Consider the following 14,581-nt stretch of genomic DNA (forward strand, 5'->3'; position numbering starts at 1 on the left):
CCCTCCCTCCCTCCCTCCCTCCCTCCCTCCCTCCCCCCCTCCCTCCCCTCGCTCTCCTTTTGAGCATTATGTTTGCAGTCTATGTACTGAGAGGTATCATGTTTGTTCCTTTACCTGTTTTGAGGGAGTGCTGTTTTTAAAAAGTTGCTATACACAACAAATCTGATGTCATTTGTGAGGGTTTTTCAACTCTGGTTGTTTTCTCAGTGGCCAGCAAGGAAAGCAGGGGCATCCCATGATAGCAGTTATTGTTATATTTTCCCAACAGAGAACTTAGCCTGGAATATCCTGGCAAAATTTTTGCTCTTTATTCTTAGTACGTTCTTTTATCGCCTCTGGAGAAGGCAGCCTTGGTTTGAAGCTGTTTGTGTCTTCGCGTCGTGCTGAACGGCACTGACTCTGTAGGTGGCAGTCTTGTGCTGTGTCTGCAGAGTGAAGTATTCCTGACTTCCTAGGGAGAAGGAAGAAGGGTCTTGTGCCCGGGACATGTGGGCAAGGACTGCTCAAGCAGTCTTAGTGTTAGAAAAGGGACACACAGGGAGAAGTGGAAGAAGAGAATACCTTTTACTTCCAGCTAGTAAAATCAAGAAGGCAAGCAGCCTTTTCTGGAGCTGTCTTACGCTCAGGTTTTTGCACTTCATTTCTCTAATACAAAGTGAAATAACTGGAGCTATTGTGATAGAACTGTTTTCCCCTAAAAGTGTGCTCTGCTCTTGTTGGTTATTGTACATTGTTTGCAAGTGTTGCAGGAAGCCAGGTGTAAGTTTTTGTAGGGGCTGATATTGAAATCTATGCATGCATGTGATGTACTTTCTCTACTGTAGAGTTCTAGAATGCAGTTCTTATCCTCTTTCAGTAAACAAAGGGTATATTTTAAATCGAAACAGGGGCTCTGGTGATAGCACAGCGGGTAGGGAGTTTGCCTTGCACGCGGCCGACCCGGGTTTGATTCCCAGCATCCCATATGGTCCCCGAGCACCAGCAGGAGTAATTCTTGAGTGCAGAGCCAGGAGTAACCCCTGTGCATCGCTGGGTGTGACCCAAAAAGCAAAAAAAAAAAAAAAAGAAATAAACCTAGAAACAGTGTATGTCATATGCTTTTAAGATGAATGTATAGGAAAGTATATAACTCTTGGCCTTTGAATTTCCTTTTGTGGGAAATTTTATACTTTAAAGTGATATTGCAATTACCAAACCATATCCCCTACTCCCCTATAAGTTGCCACCCAACTTATAGCACTGTATCACTGTCTTTCCATTGCTCATCTATTTGCTCGAGTGGGCACCAGTAACATCTCTATTGTGAGACTTGTTGTTACTGTTTTTGGCATATCGAATACACCACGGGTAGCTTGCCAGGCTCTGCCGTGTGGGCAGGATACTCTGGGTAGCTTGCTGGGCTCTCCGAGACGGGCAGAGGAATCAAACCTGGGTTGGCTGCATGCAAGGCAAACAAATACAACTTACAGCATCTTATCTCTTTTTTTTTCTGATTTTGGGGAACACACCTGGAGGTGCTCTGGGTTGAATCCTGTTCAGTCAGTGCCAGGATTGAACCTGAAGCTCCACAAAACCCGAACTACAGCTTTTGAGCCATTTCTCTAGCATATTATTTTGAGTATTTTTTAGTAATGATGCAAACAGTACTACTGTAGCACTGTCGTCCAGTTTTTCATCAATTTGCACTAGCGGGCAACAGTAATGTCGCCATTGTGAGACTTGTTGTTACTGTTTTTGGCATATCAAATATGCCACGGGGAGTTTGCCCGGCTCTGCAGTGCAGGTAGGATACTCTCGGTAGCTTGTCAGGCTTTCCGAGAGGGATGGAGGAATCAAACCCAGGTTGGCCATGTGCAAGGAAAACGCCCTACCCGCTGTGCTTCGCTCCAGCCTGAACAGTATGAACTGGGAAAATGGAGCAAGTTTTGGTGTACAAAGTATTGGGTTAAAAATAAAATGTGACTATATAAAGCAATAAGGATAGGTGATGATAATGCTCGTTGTGTGAAGGTGACACATTGGTAGGAAAGCCAAGTATAAGGATGAGTCTAACAAGGATAAACAATGGAAGCTTTATGGGCATACATGTCTAGTTTCATATGGGCTCAACTCTGAGGTTCAGTGCACGTTCAGATATGTGTGCTAGTCAGCCATCCATAAAATTCCAGTCACTTCATAAGTCAGATGAATTTTTTCCTTTCTGATCATATTTCCTTTCTGATCACACTCATCAAGAGTGTCTTCTATTGTTGCTCTGTGTGTGGTAAGAGGTCGTATACAGGTAAACCAGATCTCTCTAAGTTGTAGGCAGAACTGGCACAAAAGCATTTATCTCTAATTCAAGATATATTTATCTCACTTAGAAATCTTATGTTTCTAGTATAGCACTCATCAAAAATGTTTGTAAAAAAGATTTAATTATGCAGGTGCAGTTGATTTACAGAGCAATTCTACTTAATCATTAAAATCATCTTTACACCTGTTTGCTTAAATTGGGGGAAATAAATCATCCTCAGAAATATTTTTGAAGTGGTTATTTCTATTTTTAGTTGTTATTTTTAAAATTTGAGGATATTTTTATGATCTGCTATTTCTTTTCGGTATGTAATGTAAATTTAAATACCGAAGGAAACTGATGTTATGAATGCTGATTAGGTAACCTAAATTATACACCCTTTTCAATTTGGTTAGTAAATTAATGTTAGCAATTGTTTCGGTATTAGACCACATCACTAAAATTGATGAAAAGTGTGATTTTCCATATTTCCACTAACAATGGCTTGCTAATATCTGAATTTTAACTCCGTTTCAAAGCACGTATATCTTTTCCATCCAAGTGATTTTGTTAAATATTAGAAAATATATTAAGAAAATATGTTAAATATGCAAGCTACATTAACTTCTGTTTTCTTCCTTCCCCATGCCCAATAGCTTTTTGGTTTTTTTTATTTTTTTTGCTTTTTGGGTCACACCCGGCAATGCACAGGGTTTACTCCTGGCCCTGTGCTCAGGAATTACTCCTGGCAGTGCTTGGGGGACCATATGGGATACTGGGAATCGGACCTGGGTTGGCCACGTGCAAGGCAAACTCCCTACCTGCTATGCTATCACTCTAGCATCTTTTTTTATACTTTATTTCTCAATACTAAAATTCTAAAATGGTCCCAATACTGATACTGCAGATTAGGATTTCCAGTTTCAGACTGGTCTCATCCAGGGGTGATTTCTGGACACTATCAAGCATTACCTATAAAACTGAACGTGTGTGTTTGTGTGTGTGTGTGTATCTGTCTTTTTTTCCTGGTACTCCCTATTCTTGATGATCAGTAACATAATGACAGTAAAATAAAAAGCGACAATTCTTATTTGTTACTTCCTTTTAGGTATTGTTAATATCTAAATTATCACTTAATAGAGTATTCATTGCTATCGGGGAAAGAAATTTGGTTGTCTGGTTAGATTTCCTCCTCCTTCTTTTTTTCTTTTCCACCTCCAGCTTGTTCAGGGACTGTTCTCTGCTTGTTTCTTGAGGTTGCTCCCAGCAGTGCTTAGGGGTCATGCAGTGTGGGGGAGATGGGTGGGGTTGGTGTCATGGGGATATTGAACCCAGGCTTCTGACACGTAAAGTACACTCTGCCCTTTGAGCCATCTCCCTGCTCAGATTGCACACTCTCTTCTTCACTCTTTTTCTTCCTCTGTGGTTTTGGGTTATATTTGGCTGTGCTCAGGCCTTATTTCTGGCTCTGTGCTAGGAGCCATTCACTTTGGTGGTGGGTCATATGTTGTGCCGAAAGTCAAACTGGGTTTAGCAGCCCGCTAAGCAAGTGCCTTAATCCTTGTATTATTTCTCTAGCTTTTTAAAAACTCACTTTTCTTCACCTCTGAGGTCCTTTCTCTTCCTAAATCTCTCACCTCCAGCTTCTCACTTTAGTTTTAAGCCTATATGAAAGTTGAAAGAATTCTACAGCATTGCCCTACATATACCACTTAATTTTTATCTTTTATTCTCTCATCTGTGTATGCATGTGTACATAGACTTAGTAGGTATCTCTGAACAGATTTTTTCGTGATTTATTTGAAATTAAGTTGCAGATATGAAATTTTGTCTTTCAAGTCTACAGCATGTTTACTAAGAATAAAAATATTTTCCTGATGTTCCCATCATATCTTTACTATACTGATAAAAGTTCATTTCTATATTTTGATTTCTCTACTCCTAATGAAGTCCTTTATAACAATTTTTCCTCCTGAGTTTCAGATATGTGTGGCTATCCTCAATGCACTTTTTTTTGCTTTAGTTCTTAGTTTTATAGAACTACCCATAATTTCTACAAAGATTCAGGTTAAGAATTTTTGGCACAAACATGATGGCCACCCGATACCTCTATTGCGAACTACAACATCCAACATGAGAGAGAACAATGCCCTGTCGAAGAGGCAGGGTGGGGTGGTGGGGGCTGGGGTGGGGGTGGTGGGAGGGATACTGGGAACATTGGTGGAGGAGGATGGGCACTGATGGAGGGATGTAAATGAAATGCAAACATGAAAGTTCATAAGTTTGTAACTACCTCACAGTGATTCACTAATAAAAATTTAAAAAATTAAAAAAACAAACATGTAAAAAACAAAAGAATTTTTGGCCCAAATACTGGATAAGGCATGGTTTCGGTCTATCATATGCAAAGGTATATAATGTTAGATTTTTCCTCTGATAATTGATGATCCACCTCGTAGATAATTGATGATTCTACATGTGATAGTATCTGTCAGATTTCTCCATTGTAAAGGTAAAGTTTCTCTTTTTTAGTTAGTAGGCAATCAGTGGGTTAACACAGCATGAATATTCTGCTTCTCAGTAACATTTTTCCCAAGTGATATCAGCCTCTGCTTTTGTTGTTTTCCTGAATCATTTGAGTCACCTGAATCAGTTGTAGTTGTAAGATGGTAATTTTTGAATTTATTTATTAACCAGGATTCTTCTGAATGAAGAGCATTTCTTTGCATTTTTTCTTTCCCTTTCAGCATAACACTATGGACTAATACAATCCTTATCTATTGTGACAGTTTATTACCTTATTCCTTAAGATACTTATTTTGACTCAGATGTGGCCAGAGGCAGCCAATTCTAGCTGGTTATAGTGATCTTTTGATGCATTACCATTAATGTTTGGGCATACTCTCATATTCTGGCACTGTTCGCTAAACTTACACTTTAATAATTTCATCATTTTTCAGTTGAAGTCAGCTTCTTTCTTTTTCTTGGACTGGAGCAATAGCATAGCAGGTAGGGCATTTGCCTTGCACACGGCCGACCCAGGTTTGATTCCTCCATCCCTCTCAGAGAGCCCAGCAAGCTACTGAGAGTATCCAGCCCTCATGGCAGAGCCTGGAAAGCTCCCCGTGGCATATTTTATATGCCAAAAACAGTAACAAGCCTCACAATGGAGACGTTACTGGTGCCCGCTCGAGCAAAGCAAATCGATGAGCAACGGGATGACAGTGATACAGGGATACAGTGATACTCAGAATTGAACCTGGGGCCCCACACATACAAGGCAGGCATTCTACTTCTGAGCCACAGCTCTGGCCCTCTTGTTTTCTTTTGGTACAGGAATGTTTTTTAGAAGCTTGGATTTGGATGCTAATATGTGTACTGCCATTGATCTTCCCGATACCTTTGATTATCTCTTGAGCATAACGTCTTTCATTCTCTGCATTGCCTTGCCACTACCTTTGACTTGGCGCATTAGACCTTTATTGTCCCCTTTCTGGGCTGCTGCTGTAACTACTCACAAGTCCACTTTTCTCTGTGAGGTTTCCCCTCTTCTTTCCATCCTTCAGCAGATACCTCCGTTCTCTTCTCAGGTGCAAGTGAGGTGGTCTCAGTGCCATGCCTAGATCCTTGGTCGCCCTGTAGTAGGTTTGGGGTTGTACAGGTATGCCTCCACCACTAATATAACACTGCAACAAAAGCTTGAGCCAGTGAAATAGATTTCATTAGTTTGTTTTGTTTTTTATTTTGGTCTCACCCCGCCCTTGGGGGTCACTCCTGGCAGGGCTCCGGGCATTGCCACAGTTCAAACATGGGTGGGCATGATACAAGCAGTGCTTTAACTCACTGTGCTGTTTCTCCAGGAAAGGATGTTTTCAAAGCATCAAATGCTATTTTATTTCAGTGGGGACATTAAAATGAATGTTGGAATACCTTTGAAGTTTTCTTGTTTGCAATTGCCTTCCAGGGTGATGATGATGCATATATGTGTATTCGTGAAGATCAGACTGTGCACCTAAAACCTTCCCACTTGACAGGTCGGAAGCATCCTATTATGGACTCAGAGGTAGGTGTGGACGCTTTGGGAACCTCCACCTGGCTGCTCTACTTTCTGGCTTGAACCTCCCTCCCCTTGGTCAATTCCTCTCTTCCCTTTCACTTTCCTCTACTGTCTCTTCCCTTCCCACCCCTCTTGCCCTCCCTTTCTCTCCCTTGCCCTCCTTAATCCTTCCCTCCTTACTTTCACTCCTCTCCTCTCTACTCCCCTTCTTTTCTCTCTCCTCCTCCCCTTCTCTTTCTTCCTCTCCTCTCCCCTATTTTTGTTAATACACATTTTAATAAAATTATATATATTTAAGGTACACAAACAGGTTGTTTTCTTATTCATATACATAGTTAAAAGATTACTCTGTCTAGCTAATTAGCCAGTTTTCCTTCTGACAAACATTTTTCATGTGTGTGGTTGGAGTGTCTGAAATCAGCTCTGTGCAAATTTCCAGTCAACAGTTAACAGCGTCATTAACTGTGGTCATTTCTGCTTTGCATGTTTCTAGGTGTGTATACCTTTTTTTCTTTTACAGTTTATAAATCACAAGACGCGTCTCTCATATAGGAAAGGATGGATTCATGCTTGTGTCACTTCAGTGCTTTTGGCATCTTCCAAAAAACATTTTGTATTTTGTTAAGTGACAGAACACCTTTTTGAAAGCTTATAGACAGTTTCTAAAAAAGGCACATGTGAGCTACACAGGGGATTTCTTGACTGCTGAAGAAAGAGGAGCATGTGGTAGAGACTGGTCAGGGTCTTGCACATTGCTTGAATGTGTCTTTTAGTAACTGTGCCAAAGGTGGCCTATTTTTTAGAATTTTTTTTTGTTTGTAGAGAAAGTGTGTTTCACCTGACAGTTGACCAGCAAGTGAACTCTGGCAAACAGAGCTGCTCTTATTGATAGTGATGTTTTCTGCAGAGCTTCCTTGGATTGAGTCCCACCCTGGGGTTGGAACTTTGCCCTCCTTGCATGTGGCATTTGGGCTATTAGGGTTGCTAATTGCTTCTTCAGTCTTACTGGCTGTGTGATAATGGCCAGACTTAGTCAATCTACTCAAGCTTCTGATTTGGGTAGAGAAATTGTGAGGTCCTCACTCAAAGTAAAAATAATATTTTTGCCTAGTGGAATGAAGAAAACAAACTAGGAGAAAATTTTTTTTTTGACATTTCAAAGAGGATGTGGAAAAACAATTATTCTATAGACAAAACCTGCACAAAGGGTCTTAGAGAAAGGAAATTCAACAGCATGAGGCTTTGATCAGATCTTATTTTTAGCAAAGTTTTGGAAGGTACTGAAAAAGTCCATTGTGTGTACTTGTAGGATACTCTTGAGGATATGGCTTGGAGGTTGGCGGATGGCGTTATGCAGTGTTCCTTCAGAAGAAACATTACCCTTCCTGGCTTTAACAATAGATTTGATCTAAATGCAAGTTACTACATATTTCTAGCAAATGGTGCTACTGCTGATGGTATGTATATTATAAAAATGATGTTTCATAGTTTTTTTACATTCATTTTCCACTGTATTTATCTAGAGTGACAAGTGTAATTGCTTATTTTCAAGAAATTCATCTGTGGGTTAAAAAGTTGTAGAAACCCACTGTCATTTTTTACTTGACAGTTTGACATTTGTTGGACTTGTAGCTTTATTTCCCTGGAAACTATATGAAGGTGGTTGTCAACTGAATTTAAGGCAATATGCCTATGACAAATGTGTGTTCTTCATGTGGACAGCAGATTATTTGCTACAGCTACTGACCTCACACCCTTATGCCACAGAGTCTAATGGGACAGAAAATGTCTTCCAGCATCTCCTTTGTGGAGCTGGGATTACTCTATTAGATTAGATCCCAAAGCTATTCCTGAAAAATTTATTTGGGAAAAATGGATTTGATGATGGAATTAGACAGTCATTATCATGATGAAAGTAGGCACTAGATAATTCACACAAATCATACACATTACAATAAGAATGGGTGAATTCATACAAATAAACAAACAACTAAAACCAGAGTAGGGTCATAGTTTCCTTAGAGCTATTTCATATAAAAAAAATGCTGGTGAACTGCATTCAGATGAGGAAGAACTGTAAATACCTACTAAGAAACTGTTCTTGGGTCTCTGAGTTGAAGACATTGGCAGATCCCTGGCAGGGATCCTTGAAGCAGCAATGGTGGGCATGTTGGAAGAGGTAATGTCTCTGGTGGAATAGCCTGTCCAATACAGAGGGATTCTCATCTCCCAGGACCTGGCGAGAACAGAGAGCTAAAGAGAATAGCTGTTCAACAGCGAGTAAACCTGCTACTGTGGGCAGAGGGATCCTTGAAGCAGGCCCCCCTGGTGCCCTTGTGGCTTTCTCTCTCTTCTTATTCTAGGGGAAGGTGAGATGATGCTAAATTCAGTTTGATGAGTTTGAATGTCGGCTTTATCCCTAAGAAGAGTATCCTAGTGTAGCATACATTCATAGAATGATTCAGTCTTCTTTTTGAAGTATTGATTAATGATGTCCTAGGTAACTAGGAGTACCAAGATAGTTTTATTAGTGACTCGAGCTATCTAGCACTGATACTCCAATCTTAGAGGACATAGCTTACTTAGAACTTGGTGAGAAGTTGAGCATCAGGTCAGAAGGGCTAGGAAATGTGGTAAAGGAGGAAGAAGAACAAAAAAACTTTGCACAAGCAAAGTTGTGAAAAACTTCATCTTTTATTATGAGGTTTAGGTTTCATAACTGTAGATTCAATGGAGATCAAAATGTGGCAAAATTAAAATTTCTAGCCAGTGTTAGAGAAAGTATAGGAACATGTATGAATTTAACTGCAGTTAATATGCATAGTTATCTTAAGATAATCACACATTCTTATTTGTAGCAATGACAACAAGTATAATCTGAGAATCACTTTCTTCTGATTTCAGTCTCTGAATCCTTAAAAAAGCAATTTTTATTGAAGTGGATGAGTTCTTTTGTATGATAAATTGTATGTGTGGCAGTTTATAACAATGCTAAAAATTTCTTCTGAGTCAGCGTTGTAAAAGTCAGAATATATTTTCTGTTAAGAATAATATTTTAAGTGATAGTTCTGACATTACCCCCATAAAAACTAGATTGTGGATAATATCTGTGCTGGATAGGGCATTGTTTTATCTCCTTCTGATGCTACATGATTGTCATAGAAGGAGAATATACCTTGTCTTTTGTAGTATTTCTCAAAGTATGGTGCTCAAACAACTTACTTCAGAACCTGAAAAACAGCTAAAAAAGTAGATTATTTGATTCGTCATATACCTATTGAATCTCTGTTGTTGGTGCTTGGAATCTACATTGATTTTATGGGAGGGGGTGCTGGAGAGATAGTACAGCCGGTAGGGTGTCGCCTCGCACATAGTCAACCTGGGTTCAGTCCCCGGCACCCACTATGGCCTCTGAGGCCACCAGGAGTGATCTCTGAGTACAGAGCCAGGAGCAAGCCCTGAGCTTACTTGAATGTGTTCCCAAAACAACAGCAACAACAACAACAATAATAATAACAACAACAACAACAACAGAATTTTTGATTTGATTCGGGAAATTGAACCCCGGACCTCACACTTGCAAGACAAGTGCTCTACCTCTGAGCACCTGTTCTTGGTCTTATTATAGTTTTAAAAACGTTAAATGAAAAAATCTGTATTTTTTCATTATAAAATTCATGTTTGTTATTTTTTCATTGAATTAACATTGCATTATGACATTATGTGTTTCAGGTGTGCATCATTGTAAATAAATATAATGAACATTTAGTTCATCATTAAAAACCCAGTTTTAGCCTTCACTTATATTTGTTCCAATGCCCTCACTCCTCTTCTTTCTGTTCTAGTACCACTAATTGGTTTTATGTCCAAATGTTTATTTTTGTTTTATTGAGATCATTTATTTGGCTTTCCTGTATACACATATGTACATAAATCTATGTAAAATTTCAGTGTTTGTCTTTTCCATCTGATTTATTTCATTATGCACAATACCCTCTAGGTTCCATCTTGTTAAAAACAGTGAGGTTTTCTCTTTTGTTGGAGCTGAACAGTATTCCATTGTGTATATATCTTCATCTATTAGTCAACTGAATGGCACGTAGATTTTTTCTGGTTATTGACTATTACAAATAATGCTACAATAAGCATTGGAGTGCATATGTCCTTTTGAATTAGTGTTGTATTTTTCAGCTAGAGACCTAGAAGTGGGACAGCTGTCATTTTAAATCTCCATTTTTGATTTTTTGAGAGCTTTTCCTGCTTTGTATCTGGACTGGTGTAATTCCCACTCTTGTTTTCCCTTATCCCCACATCTGCAACAGAATTTGTTGTTTCTTGCCTTTGGTTACTAGCCAAAGGGGTGAGGGGATAGCTTGTTTTTTGTTTAGATTTGCATCTCCCTCAAAAACTGAACATCTCTTTATGTGCTTATTGGCCATCTCTTCAGTTGTGTTTGGAGATGTGCTTTGCACCATTTTAAAATTGAGTTGTTTGCTTTTTTCTTTGTTGAGTTTTTGAGTTCTTTGTAAATTTTCAGTATTAATCTGTCATGGATGTATGATATGCAAATATTTTCTCCCATTCAGTAGGATTGTTGTTTATGCTTATACAAATTTAAAAAAATTTCTATGTGCAGAAACTCTTCAGTTTGATATAGTGCTGGAGTGTGCATTTTTCTTTTTGTGTGTTTAATTAAATCTTTTTTTTTTTGCTTTTTGGGTCACACCTGGCAATGCACAGGGGTTACTCCTGGCTTTGCACTCAGGAATTCCTCCTGGTGGTGCTCGGGGGACCATATGGGATGCTGGGAATTGAACCCGAGCTGGCTGCATGCAAGGCAAATGCCCTATCCGCTGTGCTATTGCTCCAGCCCCCCCAATCTTTTGTTTTTGTATTTTCAGGTTATAACATGTGGTACCAGGTGCTCAGATTCCTGTCTCTGTAGTCAGGATCACCCCTGAGGAACTCTGGGGAGCATATGTGGTGCCAGGGATTGAACCTGGGTTGGCTATGTACAAGGCAAGTGTCGTACCCATTGTGCTATTTCTTCTGGAGTGTGCATTTTTATTTTTTTGTTTGGGGGGGGGACACCTGGTAGTGTTCAGGGCTTATTCCTGGATCTATGTCCAGGGATCATTCCTGTAGGGGCTCAGGGAATTGTATGGGGTGCTGTGGATTGAATTTGGGTTGGTCATGTGCAAAGCAAGCTTCCAATCCACTGTGCTGTCTCTTAAATCCCTGGAGTAAGCATTTTAAGCAAGAATTTCAAGTGATTTTTCTGTATTCTTTAGCTTGATAAATTACTTCTCTAGAAAAAGAATCTTCCATCATGCCATGCAAATTGTACTGTGGTCTAGGATACATGATTCAGCACTAGAATTTTGGATTTGGTTTATTTTATGTCATAAAAAATCTCCAGTTTAATCTTCTATGATGTTCATATTATATTAAAACAATGGGAAGCAATATGGAGATTTCTCAAAAAAACTAAAAATAGATCTCCCATATGATCCAACCAATCCACTACTTCATATCTTCCTCCAAGAGACAAAAACCTTCATTAAAAAATATATATGCAGTTCTATGTTCATTATAGTACTTTGTACAATAGCCAGGACATGGAAACAACCCAGTTGTTCAGTGACAGAAGAAAAATAGTGAAGTTGTAATATAGTGGAATACTATGCAGCCACAAGGAATGAGGAAATCATGCAGACTACTGCATCTTGGTTGGAACTCAAGGATATCATGTTAAGGGAAGTAAATTAGAGGGACAAGGACACATAGCTAATATTCTCACTAATCTGTGATGTATGAAATAATGGAATGGTGAAACAGAAGTTATCAACAGTAGGAAAAACATTAGTTCTATTTTATAGAAACAAGTACTGAAGGAGAAGAGCTATGGGGAGGGGGAGGGAAGCAAGTGATGAGTCTGGAGGTAGCATAGGGGCATGTGACCTTGGGCTCATCTGTGCTGTAGAGGTAAAGTATCTGTGTGTCTAGACCTCACACTTGTGAAAGTGCGGGACCCAAGTCAAGAAGTCAGGTTGGGGTGGTGGGAGGGAAGCTGGGGTGACTGGTAGAGAAATGTGTTCATGGGGTGGCAGGACTGAAGGTGGAAACGTTATATACCTGGAACATATTGTAAACAAGTGTGAAGATCACTGTGTCTGTATAAAAATTTGAAAGTAGCATGTAAATATGCTTATTAACAAAAACACATATATTGGGGGGGGAAACACTTTTAAAAAGCTTGGTGGAAAGAAAAACAACAGAACAAAATGTCTGGGAAACATACCTAGAGATGATTGCTCCAAGAAATTAACTTTCCAGTATCTTTGTATCGGAGAACAAAGTGCAACGACAGTATAAATCATTCTTCTGTTATCTGGTCCCATGTATGTGGATCATTTATGAGCTGTGCTCCACTTAAAGGCAGTGCAGTTTTCCGAGGTTGAAACTATTTTTCAAAGCAGTCATAGAATCCCTGAAACCCATATAAATGTAAAATCTATTTAAAATCCTTTACTAGCTGCTATTTTCTACTCAGACTCACTGCCAGTGCCCATTGCCCTCCTGTTAGATAAGCAGTTAGATGAAATGCTGAGAGTTTGAACTGAAAGACTGAACTTCCTAGGTAATTCACAATGAAGAAATCTACCAATTTAGTTAATTAACAAAGTTAGAGGCCCCTGTTATCCCGTGACCTGTCACTTGAACAGTTTAGGAATACTGCAGGTCACATCATTCTTAGAGCCTTGTCTCCAGCCTGAATGCCACATTCCTTAGAGAAGAACTAATGGTATCAATCAGTAGGATTCTACATATATAGTCTGATATGTAGCACTGTTGTCCTGTTGCTCATCGATTTGCTCAAATGGGCACCAGTAATGTCTCCATTGTGAGGCTTGTTGTTGCTGTTTTTGGCATATTGAATACGCCACGGGGAGCTTGCCAGACTCTGCCGTGTGGGAGGGATACTCTTGGTAGATTGCCGGGCTCTCTGAGAGGGTCGGAGGAATCTAACCTGGGTCAGCCACATACAAGGCAAATGCCCTACCCGCTGTGGTAGCGCTCCAGACTATATTTTACATATAGTCTGATATATGTAAGATTATTTGGAATTTAAAGATTATAATGGATTTGTGCTTGAGTGAAAATTAGGTTACTTATTGACTAAGTTCACATAGTTCTATAGTGAATCAAAGATTAAAAATACTTTTCCTCAAACATGATCCTGAGGCGGTGTGGAATGAGCTTTTCATCACTGTCACTTTACTAATGCCCTATTATAAAATTATTAAATAACTTTGAGTCATTTATGATAGTTTTCTTTATTCTTTTTTTTTTGTGTGTGTTTTATTTTATTGAATCACAATGTGGAAAGTTACAAAGTTCTCAGGCTTATGTCTTAGTTATACAATACTCAAACACCCATCCCTTTGCCAGTGCCCATATTCCACCACTAAAAACCCCAGTATACCTCCCCCCCGCCCCCCACCCCCTCCTGCCTAACTGATGAATTTCACTTCATTTTCTCTTTACCTTGATTACATTCCATATTTCAACACAAAACTCACTATTGTTGTTGGAGTTTCCCCCCAAGAAAGACAGCCCTACTGCCAAGGAAGCATTTGATAATTAGTTTTCCATTGCTGAGAATGAAGAAATATGTAGCCCCACTGCTCCAAGTACATAACTCTTTCCTTTTTCTTTTTCCTTTTTATTTCCCCCTTTCCGCACCGCCCAGTTCGTGCCTGCTTAATAGACCTCATAATATGGTGGACGCCACGCTGCGTTTCTCCACGAAAATGGGAAACAACCGGGAAAGAGGGATATTTTCTCTCCTCGGCCAGCGTGGGGCTATGGCTTAGTTTATAGTCTAGAAAAATGGCTGCTACTCTGATTACCTTCAGTATTTCAACAAAAAACTCACTGTTATTGTTTGGAGTTTCCCCCCAAAGTCAGACCTGCTAAAAAGGAACCGTTTCACATTGCTGACAATTAAGAGATGGATTTCTGTATAAAGTCCAGGGAAAATTCTGCCAGAAATTGCATCACTGCAAGCTTTTACTTCCCTTTTGTGGTGCTCATAAGATGGAAAAGCCTGGAGAGAGAAACCCTTGCCCACTGGCGCCGCATGGGGCAGCGGCTCAGTTCACAGTCCAGAGGCCTCTCTGCGAGCTGCTGGTGTCCAGAGTAGTTCAGTTGGCCTCCAGGATCATGCTCGTGCAGCAGCAGAAAGT

At 39.7% G+C, this 14,581-nt stretch overlaps 1 protein-coding gene across 1 annotated transcript in view; it reads left to right on the top strand.

Moving 5' to 3' along the window:
- FRRS1 (ferric chelate reductase 1) overlaps window positions 1-14,581 on the top strand; it is a 60,970-nt gene that overhangs the window by 23,659 nt on the left and 22,730 nt on the right. Inside the window, exons 7-8 of the mRNA XM_012934089.2 lie at window positions 6,240-6,338; window positions 7,642-7,789. Coding sequence (XP_012789543.2) covers window positions 6,240-6,338; window positions 7,642-7,789 — 247 coding nt within the window. The remainder of the gene's footprint in view (window positions 1-6,239; window positions 6,339-7,641; window positions 7,790-14,581) is intronic.

Source organism: Sorex araneus, chromosome 8 (assembly GCF_027595985.1).
Source record: "Sorex araneus isolate mSorAra2 chromosome 8, mSorAra2.pri, whole genome shotgun sequence".
Taxonomy (NCBI): domain Eukaryota; kingdom Metazoa; phylum Chordata; class Mammalia; order Eulipotyphla; family Soricidae; genus Sorex; species Sorex araneus.